The sequence below is a fragment of the Colossoma macropomum genome, unplaced genomic scaffold, assembly GCF_904425465.1.
Source record: "Colossoma macropomum unplaced genomic scaffold, Colossoma_macropomum, whole genome shotgun sequence".
In the NCBI taxonomy this organism is placed as follows: Eukaryota; Metazoa; Chordata; class Actinopteri; order Characiformes; family Serrasalmidae; genus Colossoma; species Colossoma macropomum.
This window is the reverse complement of record NW_023494790.1, coordinates 8101158-8116732: the sequence shown is the minus strand read 5'-3', so window position 1 is coordinate 8116732 and position 15575 is coordinate 8101158. Positions and strand designations below refer to the sequence as shown.

The 15575-nt window shown below is 39.5% G+C and overlaps 2 protein-coding genes across 2 annotated transcripts in view; both read right to left on the bottom strand.

Moving 5' to 3' along the window:
- Positions 1–5554, bottom strand: part of hs3st3b1b (heparan sulfate (glucosamine) 3-O-sulfotransferase 3B1b) — a 29414-nt gene extending 23860 nt beyond the window's left edge. Inside the window, exon 1 of the mRNA XM_036572018.1 lies at positions 4762–5554. Coding sequence (XP_036427911.1) covers positions 4762–5249 — 488 coding nt within the window. The 5' untranslated portion in view covers positions 5250–5554. The remainder of the gene's footprint in view (positions 1–4761) is intronic.
- A 7458-nt stretch (positions 5555–13012) lies between these two features.
- The window catches only part of LOC118809077 (protoheme IX farnesyltransferase, mitochondrial), a 63954-nt gene continuing 61391 nt past the window's right edge, over positions 13013–15575 (bottom strand). Inside the window, exon 7 of the mRNA XM_036572017.1 lies at positions 13013–14475. Coding sequence (XP_036427910.1) covers positions 14048–14475 — 428 coding nt within the window. The 3' untranslated portion in view covers positions 13013–14047. The remainder of the gene's footprint in view (positions 14476–15575) is intronic.

Here is a 15575-nt window from a genome sequence, read left to right as displayed (position 1 = left end):
ATATATATATATATATATATAAATGTGCACTTCTAAGGGTATGGCACACACAACACAGGGATGTGCCATTTTTCTAAAACAACTCTGCGTGCAAACCATATAATACACAGAGACAGTAAAAAGCAGTCAGTCAAGCAGACAGTATGAATCATATTCATCTACTGACATGCAAAAAGGCCAGAAAAAGATTCCAAATGTTACCAAAGACTCAACCATTCAATCCCCATATAACAACTGCCACATTCGCTCTCTTGCTCAACAACAGCAGAATTGCCTGGGACAGTTCTTGAGTGACCAAGGACACAGTCCATAGTTAACATCAACATCTCCTTCTACGATGGCTTTATTAGAGACGTCCACTTTCTAAACAATCTGTGTCCTCACTCTTCATTTGGTCTGAGAAATCAAACGCAGCACTTCATTAGAGACGTGTGTTCTGTAACACTGTGCTGGCCTGACATACGGAATCAGTGCAGTCACACACGCTGAGGAGGGTCCGAGGCGGTCCGTTTATCCATCCCCTTACGAGGAAAAGCTGCGATTGGACTTCAGCAGCTGTGTGTGAGCAACTCTCACTCAAGAGCCTAAACTACACCACAGCTTTTCTCTCTCTTTTCCCCTCTGCGCTCCCTCGTTCAGCGGCGTGCACTTCCAGACCAACGTGAAGCACGATAGAGATAATGTCAAGAGATTTTTAAAAACTGATCAAAAAAAATTATTAAGGAAGGATTACAAGGAATTGGGAGTCCTAACAATAGTGTAAGATCTGGTTGACCACCATCAGATAAACAGCACTTAAAGCTTTCATCTCTGAGAGAGGAGAAAATCAAGCTGCTTCAGATCTGAAAACATCTACAGGTGTTTCTGTCCATCCTTCCACTGTGAGAGGGCAACTCAGCGCTATGGGTCTGAAAGGATGTGTAGATGTCAAAAAGACATTACTGAGAAAAAGAAACTTGGCAAATCAAACAAAGAAGCTTCTGGTGTCCTCTGAGCAATAGACTGACCACCCCAGAGTCCATATTACCAGGATTTCGAAGAGCAGAAAAAGCTAAACCAACTCCTAAGACTGAACTTTGTAGGTGTGAAAAAAAGTTTCTTTGAAAAACTGAAAGTAAGTCTGCTAAAAATACTACAAGCTGTAATAAAGGCAAAGAGTGGACTGAAAATGAATATGGTATATTTAGTTGTTGAGGCTTTTCTGTCATTTTCTGTTATATTTGTTTCTGTCTTTTTTTCTGATGCTGAAAAAATAATAACTCAAGCTTAATGGCTAATTTGACTGGCAATTAAATAAATGAAGGGTGGTCTCTGACTTTCTCACAGCACTGTATTCACACATTCGTATGTCCACACACTCACACACATACAAAACACTAACTGAAGACTGCTCAAGTCAGTCTGCAGCACTTGGTCACTTTCTTTGCACTCTTCATCTGTAATTAAGCTCATATGTTTCAGAAAAGAACAGGAGTGGCAACGTCAAGCTCTGCATTTGACTTCAAACTGTGAGAGCATTAAAATAAATGACTTCAATTCTAACCTCTGTGCAATAAACCTTTTATCTGCATATTCAGTAGCATGCGACGGCCATTCTCGCTAACTGGAATAAACAAAAATGTTCTCCCATTTTTGTTCTTAGGTTAGTTTTGGTGTCAGTAAATTATATTCTGCAATTTGTGCCAGTGCTTCTCTACAAAGCACAACGCAGTAAAACAGTCCTTCACTCCCTCTCCTAAAACTCCTCAAACTGTCCTCCTTTATTAAGTTTTCCGTTCCACTAAGGGAGCAGAACATAATGTTTATTCTCTCTAAACGCCTATACACAGCAAAGCAGTCGTGCACTGACAAAAAACCGCATTAAATTCACTTGATTCAAACATGTACATCATTTCTATATCAATAAAACAGAATACATAAACACAATAACGTCAGTTTACTTCCTTTTGCCAGTCATTGTGTCGATGTTATATATTTTATTTATGTGGAAAGTTGTAAAAGTTTGTATCAGTTTAATCCAGTGCAACACAAATGAGAGCAACGTGTGGACACTCCTCTCCACGTATCCACGCAAAACTGACCAGCCCAGGCCAAATGAAAAGGAACACGACGAGAGCAGAAAAGTCCACGCGTTTAACTCAAAGCTGCCACGAAATCTGAAAAGAAACCAACTCTGCATTTAGTAAGTTTAACTCTAAATTGAGACGTCCATAGATTTGACCCACAGCTGTCATAAAACAAAGCCCATTCGCTGCCATCAGCACTGTTATTCATCACGATAAAGAAAAGATAGAGAAAAGAAAAGCTGGACTGTGAGGTGGGAAGAGGATTTTGGTGGATCAGCGGCAGCATGAAGCCTGGAGGCCTTAACACACACACATACATACACACACACACACACAGAGCCGAGCCGTTGGGCAGTGGTGGGGGGGTAACAAGGGGACTAAAAGAGAAGCACCATAGGTTGTATAATAGTAATGAAAAGCAGAGCAGGTTACAATGGGCCGCCAATGTAACAGTGGGCAAATGAAAGGTCCAACGAGACTGTCCAACTCTCAAAACAGATGGGTTAAATACAACACATGTGTGTATGTGTGTCTGTATTTTTAACAAAATATGACAAAATAAAGATCACAAAAAAGTGTATTCTTAATAACTTTTTGCCCTCTTAGTGCACTTCTGTCAATCCAGACGTCCCCAGTTCCTCCAAACGGGGCAAATAAAACCTTTTTGCTCTAATTATTCACCGTCACAGTCATCAGCATCATCTCTGTGTGAACTGGTTACTCTTTTAGCCCTTTTCCTCACTCAGGACCCAAGAACAACTTTTGGGACAGGAGTGCAAACTTAGTTTGGTCTCATTTTCTAAAGCTGCTTTGTTCCAATAACGCACTTCTCCCACTCACTACACTTATCTGTCTATCTGTGCTTTATTACCACAGAGGATATGGCTAGTTTAAGATATGGATAAATGAAAGTGAAATTTAAAACAGTTCTGGGGTGAATTGGCTCCAGTTTAAGTGAATCACATTCACTTTTAACCAAAAATAACAATATTACTACGGTTCATTACAGCTGGGAGAGAGAAACAGTCTTATTACAGAATATGTAGCAGAGTTAAGTATTCTACCAGCTCTACGAAGTTTTTCAAATGCTGTGTGAATTAGAGCTAGTGATCGGATCTATTTGTGTAGCTTGGTATAAACTAAAATAGATAATTAAATAAATTAACTTTTTATTTTACTTTATTATTAAGTTTCACTAACTTTTAAAGCAGTTCATGACTTTTAACATTAAGAAAAACACAGATTGGGTAATATTTAGCTCCACATCACAATCATCACTACCATGTTACACTTTATTATACAGCAAATTACAAACACTTTCTATCAACTTTTGTCACTTGCACGAGGGCCAAACCGATTCTACGCCTTTTTAATTTTTTAATTCCGTTTTTCTACTCAAACTGGGGCAAAAATAACTTTAACTGGGCGCACGGATTGCAGTAATTAATCTATGTAGCTTTCCTAAACGTTCATTTAATGAACTGAAGTTTTAAAACTTTTTAAAGGTTTTAGATTGATCAGCGCTGAAGCGCACAATAAAGCTGCAGTGACACCGAGTGACCGACAGAGGGCGCTCAGGAAAACTGCCAAAGTGAAGTCCTGGACTAAATTGAGGCGTAATTTTCTGATCATTTTAAACTTAAGTGCACTTTAAGCTCCGCAACTCACCACTTTAGTGATGCTCTACAGTTAACAACACAAATTAAAAACGCAAAAATGTAAAAGATACGAAACTTATCACCGCAAGACGAGTTTCAGCTACAAGCCAAACTTTAAAGCTGCGTTTCTGACTGTGTGTCTGTCACAGATGAAGAGTTACACTGATGTTTCTGACTGATTTACAGACACGAGGACATGAGAATAAAACAGGGGACTCCGGCACGTTAATAACTAATGTTCAGTAAGGAACCGTGCAGAGGTTCTGGCTGATCTCGGAGCTCCAGCTGAGTCTCACTCAGACCGCTGTTCACTCACTGAGAGCGGAGATTCAACAGAATTTAAGTTTAATTAAAAATTAAAAATTAAACACACATTCAGAAACGGCTCAGAGACAGAAATCAGAGTAAAGCTTAAATAAAATAAACAAGTCACTGTAATGTAAAGGTTTAGGCTGGTTTATGTTCGGAATCACTGATGTTTCACTGATTCAACTCAAAGTTTAAGCTTAAATGATTTTTTTAAATATGTATTTTATTCTCCCTTCACTCTGCGCCCTCTGTCTCATTTAAATAAACTAAATAAATAAATAAATAAATAAACAGACATTCATGTGTTCCCCAACAACAACAACAATAATAATAATAATAATAATAATAATAATATGTGTGAATATGGTCACGTAGTAGTAGTAGTAGTAGTATAATAATAATGATAATAATAATAATAATAATAATAATAATAATAATGATAATATGTACGTTATTTAATAATATATATTATAATAAAGTTACATTAGTTACCGGCACCAGTTCAGTCCGTTCTATTTGTATTTATTTATTTATTTATTTATTTATTTATTTAACACTAACTGCAGGGGGTCGTAGTGATAGTTGTGGTCTAATAACATTAATAATTAAACAAATAGTTGCTGTTTATACATTATCAGTCGTCCGTGTTATTAGTTGCAAGCGGAACTGTAATAATATGAATATGAACATGAATAACTCTGCTGATAGAGTGAATGAAGAGTGGTCACCTGTACCACTGCAGTCCGTTCTGGTAGTTTCGGTCGAAAAAGTGCGGCTCCGCTCCCACCGCGCGGACGTCTGGATGCACGCGGAGGAACTCGAGCAGCGCGCGCGTGCCTCCTTTCTTCACGCCGATGATGAGGGCCTGGGGCAGGCGCCTGAAGCCCGCTCCGCTCGCGAGGCTGGACAGCGCGCTCGCGCCGCGCTCCATCTCTCCTGCGCTTTCGACGTTATTGTCATTGATATTATTGTTATTCTCGCTCGCGCTGTCGTAGTAGTAGAGCTCGGGTCGTGCGCGCAGCCTGGCGGAGGAGGCGACGGCGGCGGCGACAGGAGGTGCCGCGCGCTCGTGCGCTGGCGCGGTGGCGCAGTGTCCCGCGCACGAGTAGAGCGCGTAGAGCCACAGCGCGAGCATGCTGCTGCCCGCCAGCGCGAGCTGCCTGCTGCGCCGCCCAGGACCCGCGCCCGCAGGACCCCCGCTACTACTATATCCCATAAGCCCTCGCGCTCCGGCGGGACTCCATCCGCATGCACGTGCAGGGGCGCCTCAGGACGCACGAGCCATCAAAGCAGCAGTAATAATAAGCAATAAATTAAAAAAGAAACAAAAACAAAACGCAAACCCGCTGAGTGAAGTTAACGCGGGTTCGGCTCCACGCGCGCGAGACTTCGGCAGGAAACTCGCGGTGAGGACACTGATAATGTTACTGTCACTGATAATCACCGAATGGTGCACGCGAGCGCTGCTGAGAACCCTCGAGCGCTCCGCTCCGCTCCTCCTCTGATTCTCCACTGCGCTGTGCAGAGCCTCGCGCACTCAGCCTACTCACTTAGTTCTTTATTCAACACAAACTCCGCCCCCTCCAGCGCTGATTGGCCAGCGGCTCGCAGCACTCACTACCAGCCCACAGTCCTTAGAAGTCCTTAGCCTCATATAGCCTTATAATAATAATAATAATAATAATAATAATAATGGAGTGGAAAGGTGAGGAGGAAGCTGTTTAGTGAGCGAGAAGTAAAAATAAGTATATATAATAAAATCCAACGTGTTTATGCACTCAGACGTTAAAGAGACCTAAAGGAAATATTATTTATGGAAATAAATAATATGGAAATATTATTTATTTACTTATTTATGTTGGAACAAGACAGAATTACATCACTACAGTCAGTCATAAATATATACAAACAACTTCAGAAAATCAGAATCAGGATTTATTATATATTTATATTACTGTACTATGATTGCGGAGAGAGAGAGGGGGGGGGGCAGAAAGGCAGAAAGAGAGACAGAGAGAGAAAGTTAGGTAGGGAGAGACAGAGAGACACACTCAGAGAGAGAGTGAGAGAGAGAGAGAGAGAGAGAGAGAGAGAGAGAGAGAGAGAGAGAGATAAACGAGTGTCAGGCTCCATGTTTGAGCTCCAAATCCAAACTTCAGAAAGTTTTGGAAAAGTGAGGAATGATGGGCGTGTCTTTAGAAATGCTGCTCTGGCCTATTGGTCGACATAAACCAATCAGCGGGGGCGGGGGCGGGGCATTCGTTTAACTCAACACCGAGAGAGAGAGAGAGAGAGAGAGCTGTTGAAGTGAAGAAGTTATGAAGCAGATGGTTAAAAGAGAGAAATATACACAGACACGTCTGATTAATCTCTGAGATGAGTTCTCTGAATCTCTGAGTCTGTTTGTTATTCATTAGTGTGTGTTAATAAGTTTAATAAGCGATAGAAAGTTTATTAATTAACAACAGTAAATCTACAAACCGGACCTTCAGCTAAAAAACTTGTAATCCTGAAGTTGAATAAATAATGTCGAACGCTAATTTCTATAATATTGAGCCCATTTTAGTAACATAATGTTAGTTTTGATTGTTTTATTATCCTCATTTGACGCATTAATAATATCCAGACATTTAGAAAAGAAAGTGTCGCCCCATTCACTTCTATTATTATTATTATTATTATTATTATTATTATCATTATTATTATTATTATTATTATTATTATTGAAAGGGCTTTTTGGACTCCTGAATGAAGCTTTAAATGGTCAGGAATGGTTTTCAGGCTGATGTTCACTTCATTATCACATTGGTTTCGATATTAAAGAACAGAAATAAAAGTCCACACTGAAGTGAGGAGTGTGGAGTTTATCTGAGCGCTGGAGCTGATTTAACTCGCCAAGTCTGAGAAACACAGCACGTGTGTTCATTTCTGTGAATAATCTTCTAATCGTGAGTCCTGAAGAGCTGCTCTCTGTACAGTCTGCTGAATCTGCTGCTCCTCTGAACCACCGCATAGATCACAGACAGAGCATCAAAACAAGGCAGACATAAAGAACCTCTGACTTTAAATGAAACACGTGCAGCGCTCTGCTCTGAGAGAGAAGCAGCGAGAGCTTCACTTTAAACACCTTGAAGAAGAAACTTCAGAACAACTATCGAGACAACAGCGTGAAGGAGAGGAAACTCCGACACAGCGACACAGCGCACTCACTCAGAGCCGCTTCTTACCAGCCTAATTAGCGCTCACTGAGGGTCCCGAGCAACAAGAGACCCCATGAAACACCTAGTTGTGTTTTTCTCTTTCTTTTTTAATACTGTCTGTCAGTCACGATAGCAGAAATATATCATGTGATGACTTTTATTTACAAAAGCACAAATATCACTAATATTTATGTATTTATATATTTATGTATATTGATCACTTTTTTGTACTTTAAAGATTATTTCCTCCGTATATAGTTGTTGTTATTATGTTTACATAAGCGCTCATTACATTTTTTTTTCTTGACCGAAATTAATGAACCAATAAAGTATTAATTAGTTTTCATTATTGCATATAATAATAATATGATTTGGGTGGGGACCCCCAAGCAGAACCTTGCTTAAGACCCTCAAAGGTTCAGAAAGCGCCCTATATACGCTGACTTGGCAAAATAATAATAATAATAATAATAATTAGAGGTTTCTTTTATAAAGGAAAAACAAAACTTATAAAAACTTCTGAAACTTTATTTCTAAAGAAACTTTCTTTAAGAAATATATTAACTCTGATAATATTTCATTCTATTTCTTCCACACACACACACACACACACACACACACACACACACACACACACACACACACATTGGTATAGATCAGTTATAAATGTTAATACACTCTCAGAAATAAAGGTACTAAACTGCCACTGGGGCAGGACCCCTCTTGCCAGTGGGGTGGTACTTACCAGGATACATCTCAGTGCCTTTAGTCAGGGAACATAACTGTATCATAATCCATTGAAATTATATTTTCTAAGTTGTATTGTCTCCACACTCCCCGTCTCGTCTCCAGGCTTTTATATCTTATTGTTTTGTTTTAAAACATTCTGTTATGAAAAGGTACAAATACGAACTTTTAAACTGGAAAAAAACATTTTTAAGGTACACAAGTGGACCTAAAAACCACTGCTGTACCTTTGGGGGAACATGTACATTGTTTGTACCTTGATGAATGAAAAATGTACCACACAGAACCTTTACTTCTAACAGGGTAGATGAGTTTTCACACCGCACTAAAGGGCAGAAAGCGAGCAGCTTTAGTTGGGGTCAGTGTTCAGGGTGTTCAGGGTGTTCAGGGTGTTGGGGAAGTGGACGGACAGGCAGCTCTTTTAGCTCCTAAACTCCTATTCCTGCCCGTGTTATTGACTCTGGCTCAGACCTGCAGCTCATTCGTGGCCTTTCTGCACCCCGAGCTGTGAAGTGCGCTCAGAGACGGATGTGATTGAGCTGTCCGGAGAGAGAAACTCCCCGCAGATCAATCCATCAGCCTGCCATTAAAACACAACGGCAATATTCCGCTCATGACCCATCAGTCCGCAGCATGATTCATCTGAGCCGAGGGCCGAGCGGGAGTAAATCAATTACAAACGCATAAAGGAAACTATTCGCCTTTCACACCTCTCAGCCTTCGGCCAGAATTCATGGGGCAAAAAAAAAAAAGTTTCCAAAAGAGTCTCCAAAAATGTTCCTCCCTATGACACACATAACAGGCACCTCAGAGCGTTTCAGAAGGAGCCCATCGTTAAGCGTGTTTGGCTTCACATCATGAGAAGAACAACAACTTCTGAAAGAAGACTGAACTTCGGAGGAGTGAAAAAACAACATCCCTGCACATTTCTTTAAAGAATACAGGCTAAAAAAGGAAGAGTGGACGAGAATTCTGAACACTTGTACACATTATTATTAGTTGTTGATGCTTTTGCAATTTTCTGTTGAATTCATGTTTTTTTACTTATTCTCAGACTTTTTTTTTAAATAATGGACGATTTGAGTGGAAGTTAACCCTGATTAAATCTATTAAATCTGATATTAAATATGAAACTCAATTTGTAATTAAAAATAAAGTCTGTCTTGATGTGTATCAGAGTTTTAGCACTCAGCATGAATCCAAAAAATGAATAAAATCAGACATAAAATCAATAAAAACATGGCCTTTTATGCTATTTTTTTTTATTTTTACTCAATAATAACCAGTAGAATGAATCACCATCAAAACTCTTGCACTTTCAGCTCACAGACACTCCAGACTAACAATTTCTGAAAAAGGTATCAGAGGTTGTTTTTAAGATCTCTATTATCAAAAAATTACACAATTTTGCAGGCGCTTGATAAATGTTTTATCACAAATTAGCCAAAAATAATAAAGATATCAAATTTCTGTTAGCATTTACATGTAAAATAATGGCTTATCTGAGTAGCCCAGGGTCTCCTGAAAATATGGCATGTGGGACTCTCACATGTAAATACTTTATAATTCCAATTGCAATTGTATCAATTGCAATCAATCAATCAATCAATCAATCAAACAATCAATCCCTCAAAAATCCCAGGGTTCTAAGGGTTGAATTAAGGGTGAACTGACTTTTCCACAGTATACGCATATACTTTTTCTACTGTTAGCTCAGTAGGATAGTGTGCTCTCCCCTTGCGTGTATATTTAAAAATATATAGAAAAGGCTGTTTATTGTTAGTATTACTATAATTCTTGATACTATCATAGTGTTTTTAATGATATATTCCAGAAGACTGAATTATGTGTGAAATTAAACATATCACCTTTTCTTTAGTGTATGTAGACTTGCAAAGGTTGACAATCTTATAATTCTAATAATTCTGATAAATATCCAAAAAATGAATTTGTAAAGGATTCAAACATAAACTATGCTAAGCTGAATTAGGGAGTAATAAAGGGAGCTCCACCTGTTGCTATTATAACAAATCAGACAAAGCATTACTGTACAACACTAATGAGAATCCAGTTTAAATGAGCTGGAGATTATTATAAACTCACTTACCTCTACACACTTCATACAACTCCAGGGAAACGTTTATAAACTCTCCTCATGTGTGTTTCACAGAATATGCCCCACATTTTTCTTGGAAGTGAAGTATTCTTCTCTTATGGCACCCTTTCGCCAAAAACTGCAGGTTAGAGATGCAATAAACAGCAAAAACATTCACAGACAGGGAGTAAAAAAAAAAAACAAAGAGCCAGGAAAATGTATATGTAGTACAGTGAGAATGGGCAGTGCTACATAGTAAGAGTACAGTATTGGCTGTTTGCACCTCACCAGCAGTCATAAAACTATGGTAAAGTGACTGGCTGGCACTGATATTCAATCTACAGCCACAGCAGGAACAGCTGTCTCTCTCTCTCTTTCTCCATCTAACACTCATATGAATCATGCTGGTGCTGGCCATTTCCGGACCTGGGCCTTTTACGAGGGGACGTTTCACTCACATTCCTCTATCCCTCCATCCCTTCATCCGGGTCAAATCCCCTCAGTGGAAGAGAGCAGTGGGAGGAGGGCAGTGCGGCCTGCAGGACGTGGTCAGCTACAGCGGAGGTGCTGATGGAAGGAGAACCTCAGGGAACGTCTGAGGAGAAACTGCGGAAGAGGGGATCATGTGTTGCAGCCGGACAGGTGCAGAGGTCGATCCTCCACAGACCCCGCTGGGGGACACCATAGCCAAATAAGGCCAGAGCAGCCGGACACCGTTACGACCACAAAGACGAGGGAAAAAGAAGGGAGGAAATAAACGAGCGTGTAAAGATCCAAGGTCCAGGAACAAGTGTGGATTAGAATGTAGTGATTGCTGCTGGGACCACACTGCAGCAGGGACAGAGGACAGGAGACGTTATGGACAGACTGTGTGGCCATGTTACTACCTCAGGCAGACCGTTATTAAAAACACTGACCATTGCAAATGAAAGGAACAATGCTAGAGAAAAAGGGACCCTTAAAAGGGACCAATTTTTTAAAATGTCAGCATAATTCAAGAGATGTAAGCAAAGTCATTCAGAGTGGTTTGATGTTAAAGGAGAACTCCACCGACTTTTCAAAAAATTCTACATAATTAAATGGCTGAGATATAAGCAAAGTTATTCAGAGTGGTCTGGTGTGAGGTGCTCCGCTCTGGAGAAACTTGCCAAGTCAGAATTGTTCACAGTGGTGGTGATAGGAACCAGACGTCCACCTGTAAAAGCTCCCTCACAGAAAGTTCTGAAATGAAATGGTTATGAATTCACTGCCTGATGTCTGAGACACAATTTTATCATTGTTTTGTGATAAAGTTTTGGCTTAAAATTTATTTTAATCCTTTTATTTAAATTAATCCATGGCAGATTGGTACACGCAGGGTGTTTTAAGGCAAATTATTCCCCAAAAGAAAACTTATTTTTCAGATTTATGCCTATTTTACCATTGTCTTTACATATAAAAGCTCAAAAGACATGTAGGTTCACTGGTGGTTTTGGATAGTAAATAAAATGGCTATATTTGTGTTTTAGACATGGTGCCCCCTGGTTCCTATCATCACCACTGCAAAGAAAAATCTACAAAGTCTCTAAAAGGAACCATTTGACACCAAACTACCCTGAGTGACTCTGTCTACATCTCAAGGACCATATTATTGAGAAATTTTGAATGACTGGTGGAATTCTCCTTTAAATGGTTCATTGTAGAGAAACTTACAGATTACTTTTACAATGGTGGTGAGAAGAACCAGGGGTTGCGACAAATGTAGCCATTTTATTTACATTCAAAAACCAGAAGCGCACCTACAGGTGTCCTCTAAGTTTTTATATGTAATGTTGATGATGGTACAACAGTGGTAAAAATGGGGGGGGAAAAGTTATTTTGGGTAAAACTTTCTTACACACTACATGCATCCCTCCACCACAAATAGATTTTAAAAATACATTATAGGTCAAAAGCTAAAAAGTCTCAAAACTATTGTAAAACAATTCCTCAGGCATCAGGCAGAGTATTCATAACCACTTTTTTTTTCTCTTCAGACGTCTGAATCCCATCAACACCAAGTTTCTCTACTTGACAAACCACTCCAAATGACTTTGTTTACATCTAAGTGTTTTAAATGTGCAAGAATGTAGGGGAAAAAATGGAATTCTCCTTTAACAATAGGTATTAATTAAACAGAGCATGCAATCACTGTGTGATGAAATACATTAAACACTGAATAATCAATACACTGTACTGAAGGACTAAAGTTTATGGAGTATCAAAGGGGAATTCCACCGATTTTTAAAATATTTTAAGGATTTTGATGTAAACCAAGCCATTCAAAGTGGTTTGAAGTGAAACGGTTCATTTGTAGAGAAATGTAGCTCAGATCCATTTACACTGGTGGTCATAGGAACCAGGGGTATGTATTGTGTATAATGCAAATATTATTTTATTCATTTACTAAACTACCAGTGAACCCACTTGTGTATTCTGAGATTCATATGTAACATTGATAATAAAAAAAAAAAGTAAAAAAAAACTCTCAAAACTATGTAAGACAGTCTCAGGCATCAAGTAGTGTGTTGATAACTATGTAATCTCACACTTTTCAAACAGGGAGCTTTAAGAGGCCTTCTCTTCTCAACTCTTCAGATATTTGGTTCCCATCACCACCACTGTGAACTTGGTAAATTTTCCTGAATCAAGCATTTCACATCAATCCACTCTGAACGACATATCAACCATTTCACTATGTAGAATTAAAAAAATAAATAAATAAATGAAAATTGTCCTTTAACCATAAATGCTTTCGTCAGTCAAACAAAGTTACATTAGAAACGTAGTTTTACAGTAGTATGTAGTATTGACTCCACTGAATTTCTCTTTTTCTCATGATGCACAAATCCACACCATATCCTTTCCGACCACTACATGACAGGGAAGCTCCCCAAAAACGAACACAAGAACCAACAATGGTCATACGACATTTTTATTGTAAAGAACACGTGTCCTTTTGTGACTTACACAGGTTATTTAAGCACTGAGGTCAGATGTAGGCGAATCATGACACGAAGAAATTGTACAATGGAAGAAGGTCGGCTCCAAGAGCCGACAGAGAGGTGCTCCCTCGTTTTGGAGTACTATGTACCACAACCAGCCCAAAGCAGCACATTACAAAGGCTTCCTACCCAATTTACAGTACATATAACATTTGGTATTGTATCTGAGCTGTGACTGAACTCAACACAGTTTACAGTAAAACACTCAAAGCTCTTCAGAGCTGAAGCAGATTTGGATTCCATCGTCTATCAGTTAGGCGTGACTCATTTTATTTGCTGACTCTTACTGTAGGGCGGGTGGCTATTTAAATAAATATTTGACATATTTACATACATTGCATTGACTTGTTCACCAGTGACCTGAGTGATATTATTCTCCAAGGAACCCAGGCTTCTCTTCTCTATCAGAGCACCTGAGAACAACAAGGAGGAATTGCCATTGGCCCACTGGGAGCTTCCTGTTTTTAACCTGATCAATCCAAAGGCTTTAAGCAAAACAGAAATCCTCTATGAAATGCCATAAAATGAAGAACATGAGTCAAAGCAGTGGTTCTCAATCCTGGTCCTGGAGTTCCCCTGTCCTGCACATTTTAGCATTTTCCCTGCTCTAGACAGCCACAACTCACTTTAGTTGGGTGTATTAGTGCAGTGGAAACACCAAAGTAAGATCACTGTCATAAGAAACTTAACGTTTATTTTTCTACAGTATTTGAAAGCACAAGCAGTCTTACAATATGTAAACTTTATGTTTTACTGATGACTGGACCAATACAAATGGTCCAATAACCTACATTAATGGATACTAATGATATTTCCTTCACCTATAAAGTTACTGTTTCAAAGATGAAATGTATTCTCATGACAGTAACAATAAACAGGGCAGGGGTACAACTGGGAACCACTGATCTAATGATAGACTAGAGCTGTATGGAGTGAGGCACTGCTGTGGTTAACTCTGCAGAGCTAGGGGGGTGTCCACTGGCTTCACTGCATCCTCCGGCACTGGACGACGCTTCTTGCAGGTCAGCATGAGCAGCAGCAGCATGGGTAGATGCCAAAGACTGCAAAAGAAAAGCTTGCGGGCATTCTGTCGGTCTGCACGGCGGTAGAAGCGGAAGGCCAAGTAACTGATGTAGAGGTTGATGGGCAGAGAGATCAGAGGGAAAGTCCAGGTGGTGACATCCAACACAGGGCAGAGAGTGGAGAGGCCGATCAAACCCACGCTGTGGCGCAGGGCCACCCGCTTGCACAGCGCAGGGTGGGTGACTGACATCATGCGGTAGCCGCCACGTGAGTAATCTTCTCGCAGGTTCCAGCTTAAAGCATTGAAATGAGGAAACTGCCAAGAGTAGAGGAAACCACCCAGCAGCAGAGCACCTAGACAGACAGACAGACAAAAGACAGAAATTTTACTGATGTTGAAGGAAACTGCAGAACTGAAGTAGCAATTAAGTTTAAAGTAGCAAATATATATAGCTATGAAACTGATGTTCACAAGAGACTTGAAGGGGAATACCATGGATTTATTTTTACATTTCTGGATAATTCAATTCTCCTGATGTAAACAGTCACTCAGTGGTTTGATATAAAACAGTTCACTGTAAAGAAAACTGGTAATAGGAACCAGAGGTTATGGTGTCTAGGAACCCAAACAGTCTTTCTATTTGCTTGCTGCATCGTATACAACTGATGAACCTTAACGTGTCTTCTGAACTGTTATATGCAATGTTGCTAACTGTAAAATGGTGGTCTATCTAAAGAGGAGGATGGTGGTGTTCTTTAGGTGCTATTTTGCTTTACAATGCAAGGCATTAAACGCTTTGGGTGTCACTGTGAACAATTCTGACTTGGTAAGTTCCTCTTGAATGGCACATTCCAGATCAAACCACAGTGAATGACTTTGATACATCTTTAACGTGATTGAATATGGAGGGGGGAAAAAAGGTGCAATTCCCGTTTAACGCTATGCTATAGAAGTTTGTTTGCATGCAAGAAATTTGTAGGGCTTCAGTGAATGACAACTCATTGATTATGGTAAAGTTGACGTGTTTACTTTGTAATGCTTCAGAACCTTCTTATGATACATGTGGTTATTCTGACAGAACTTTCTACAGGAAGTTCGAAGGCGATATGGCTTCTATTGTTTTATTGCACCATCAATCAAATTGTTTGTCACACAGGCAGAACTTTGAATGATGGCAGCGCTGTGAGAAAAGAAGGCATAATGATTTGATTAGTTCATTATTCATATTATAATTGAAAATAGCTAGCCCACAATAGGACAGTTGCATCCCTGATGACTTGAGGTTCTCATTGAGATTTTTTACAAATGTGTCACTGGATTTTACACATATGTACATTGTTCAAGATGAGATAATGGGCAAAATAACAATGTTTAACAAAATACGTACCAGATACTTAAAAATTAATATTCACGAACAAAGTGCCTACATTACAGTTCAGAAACCATCTGAAGA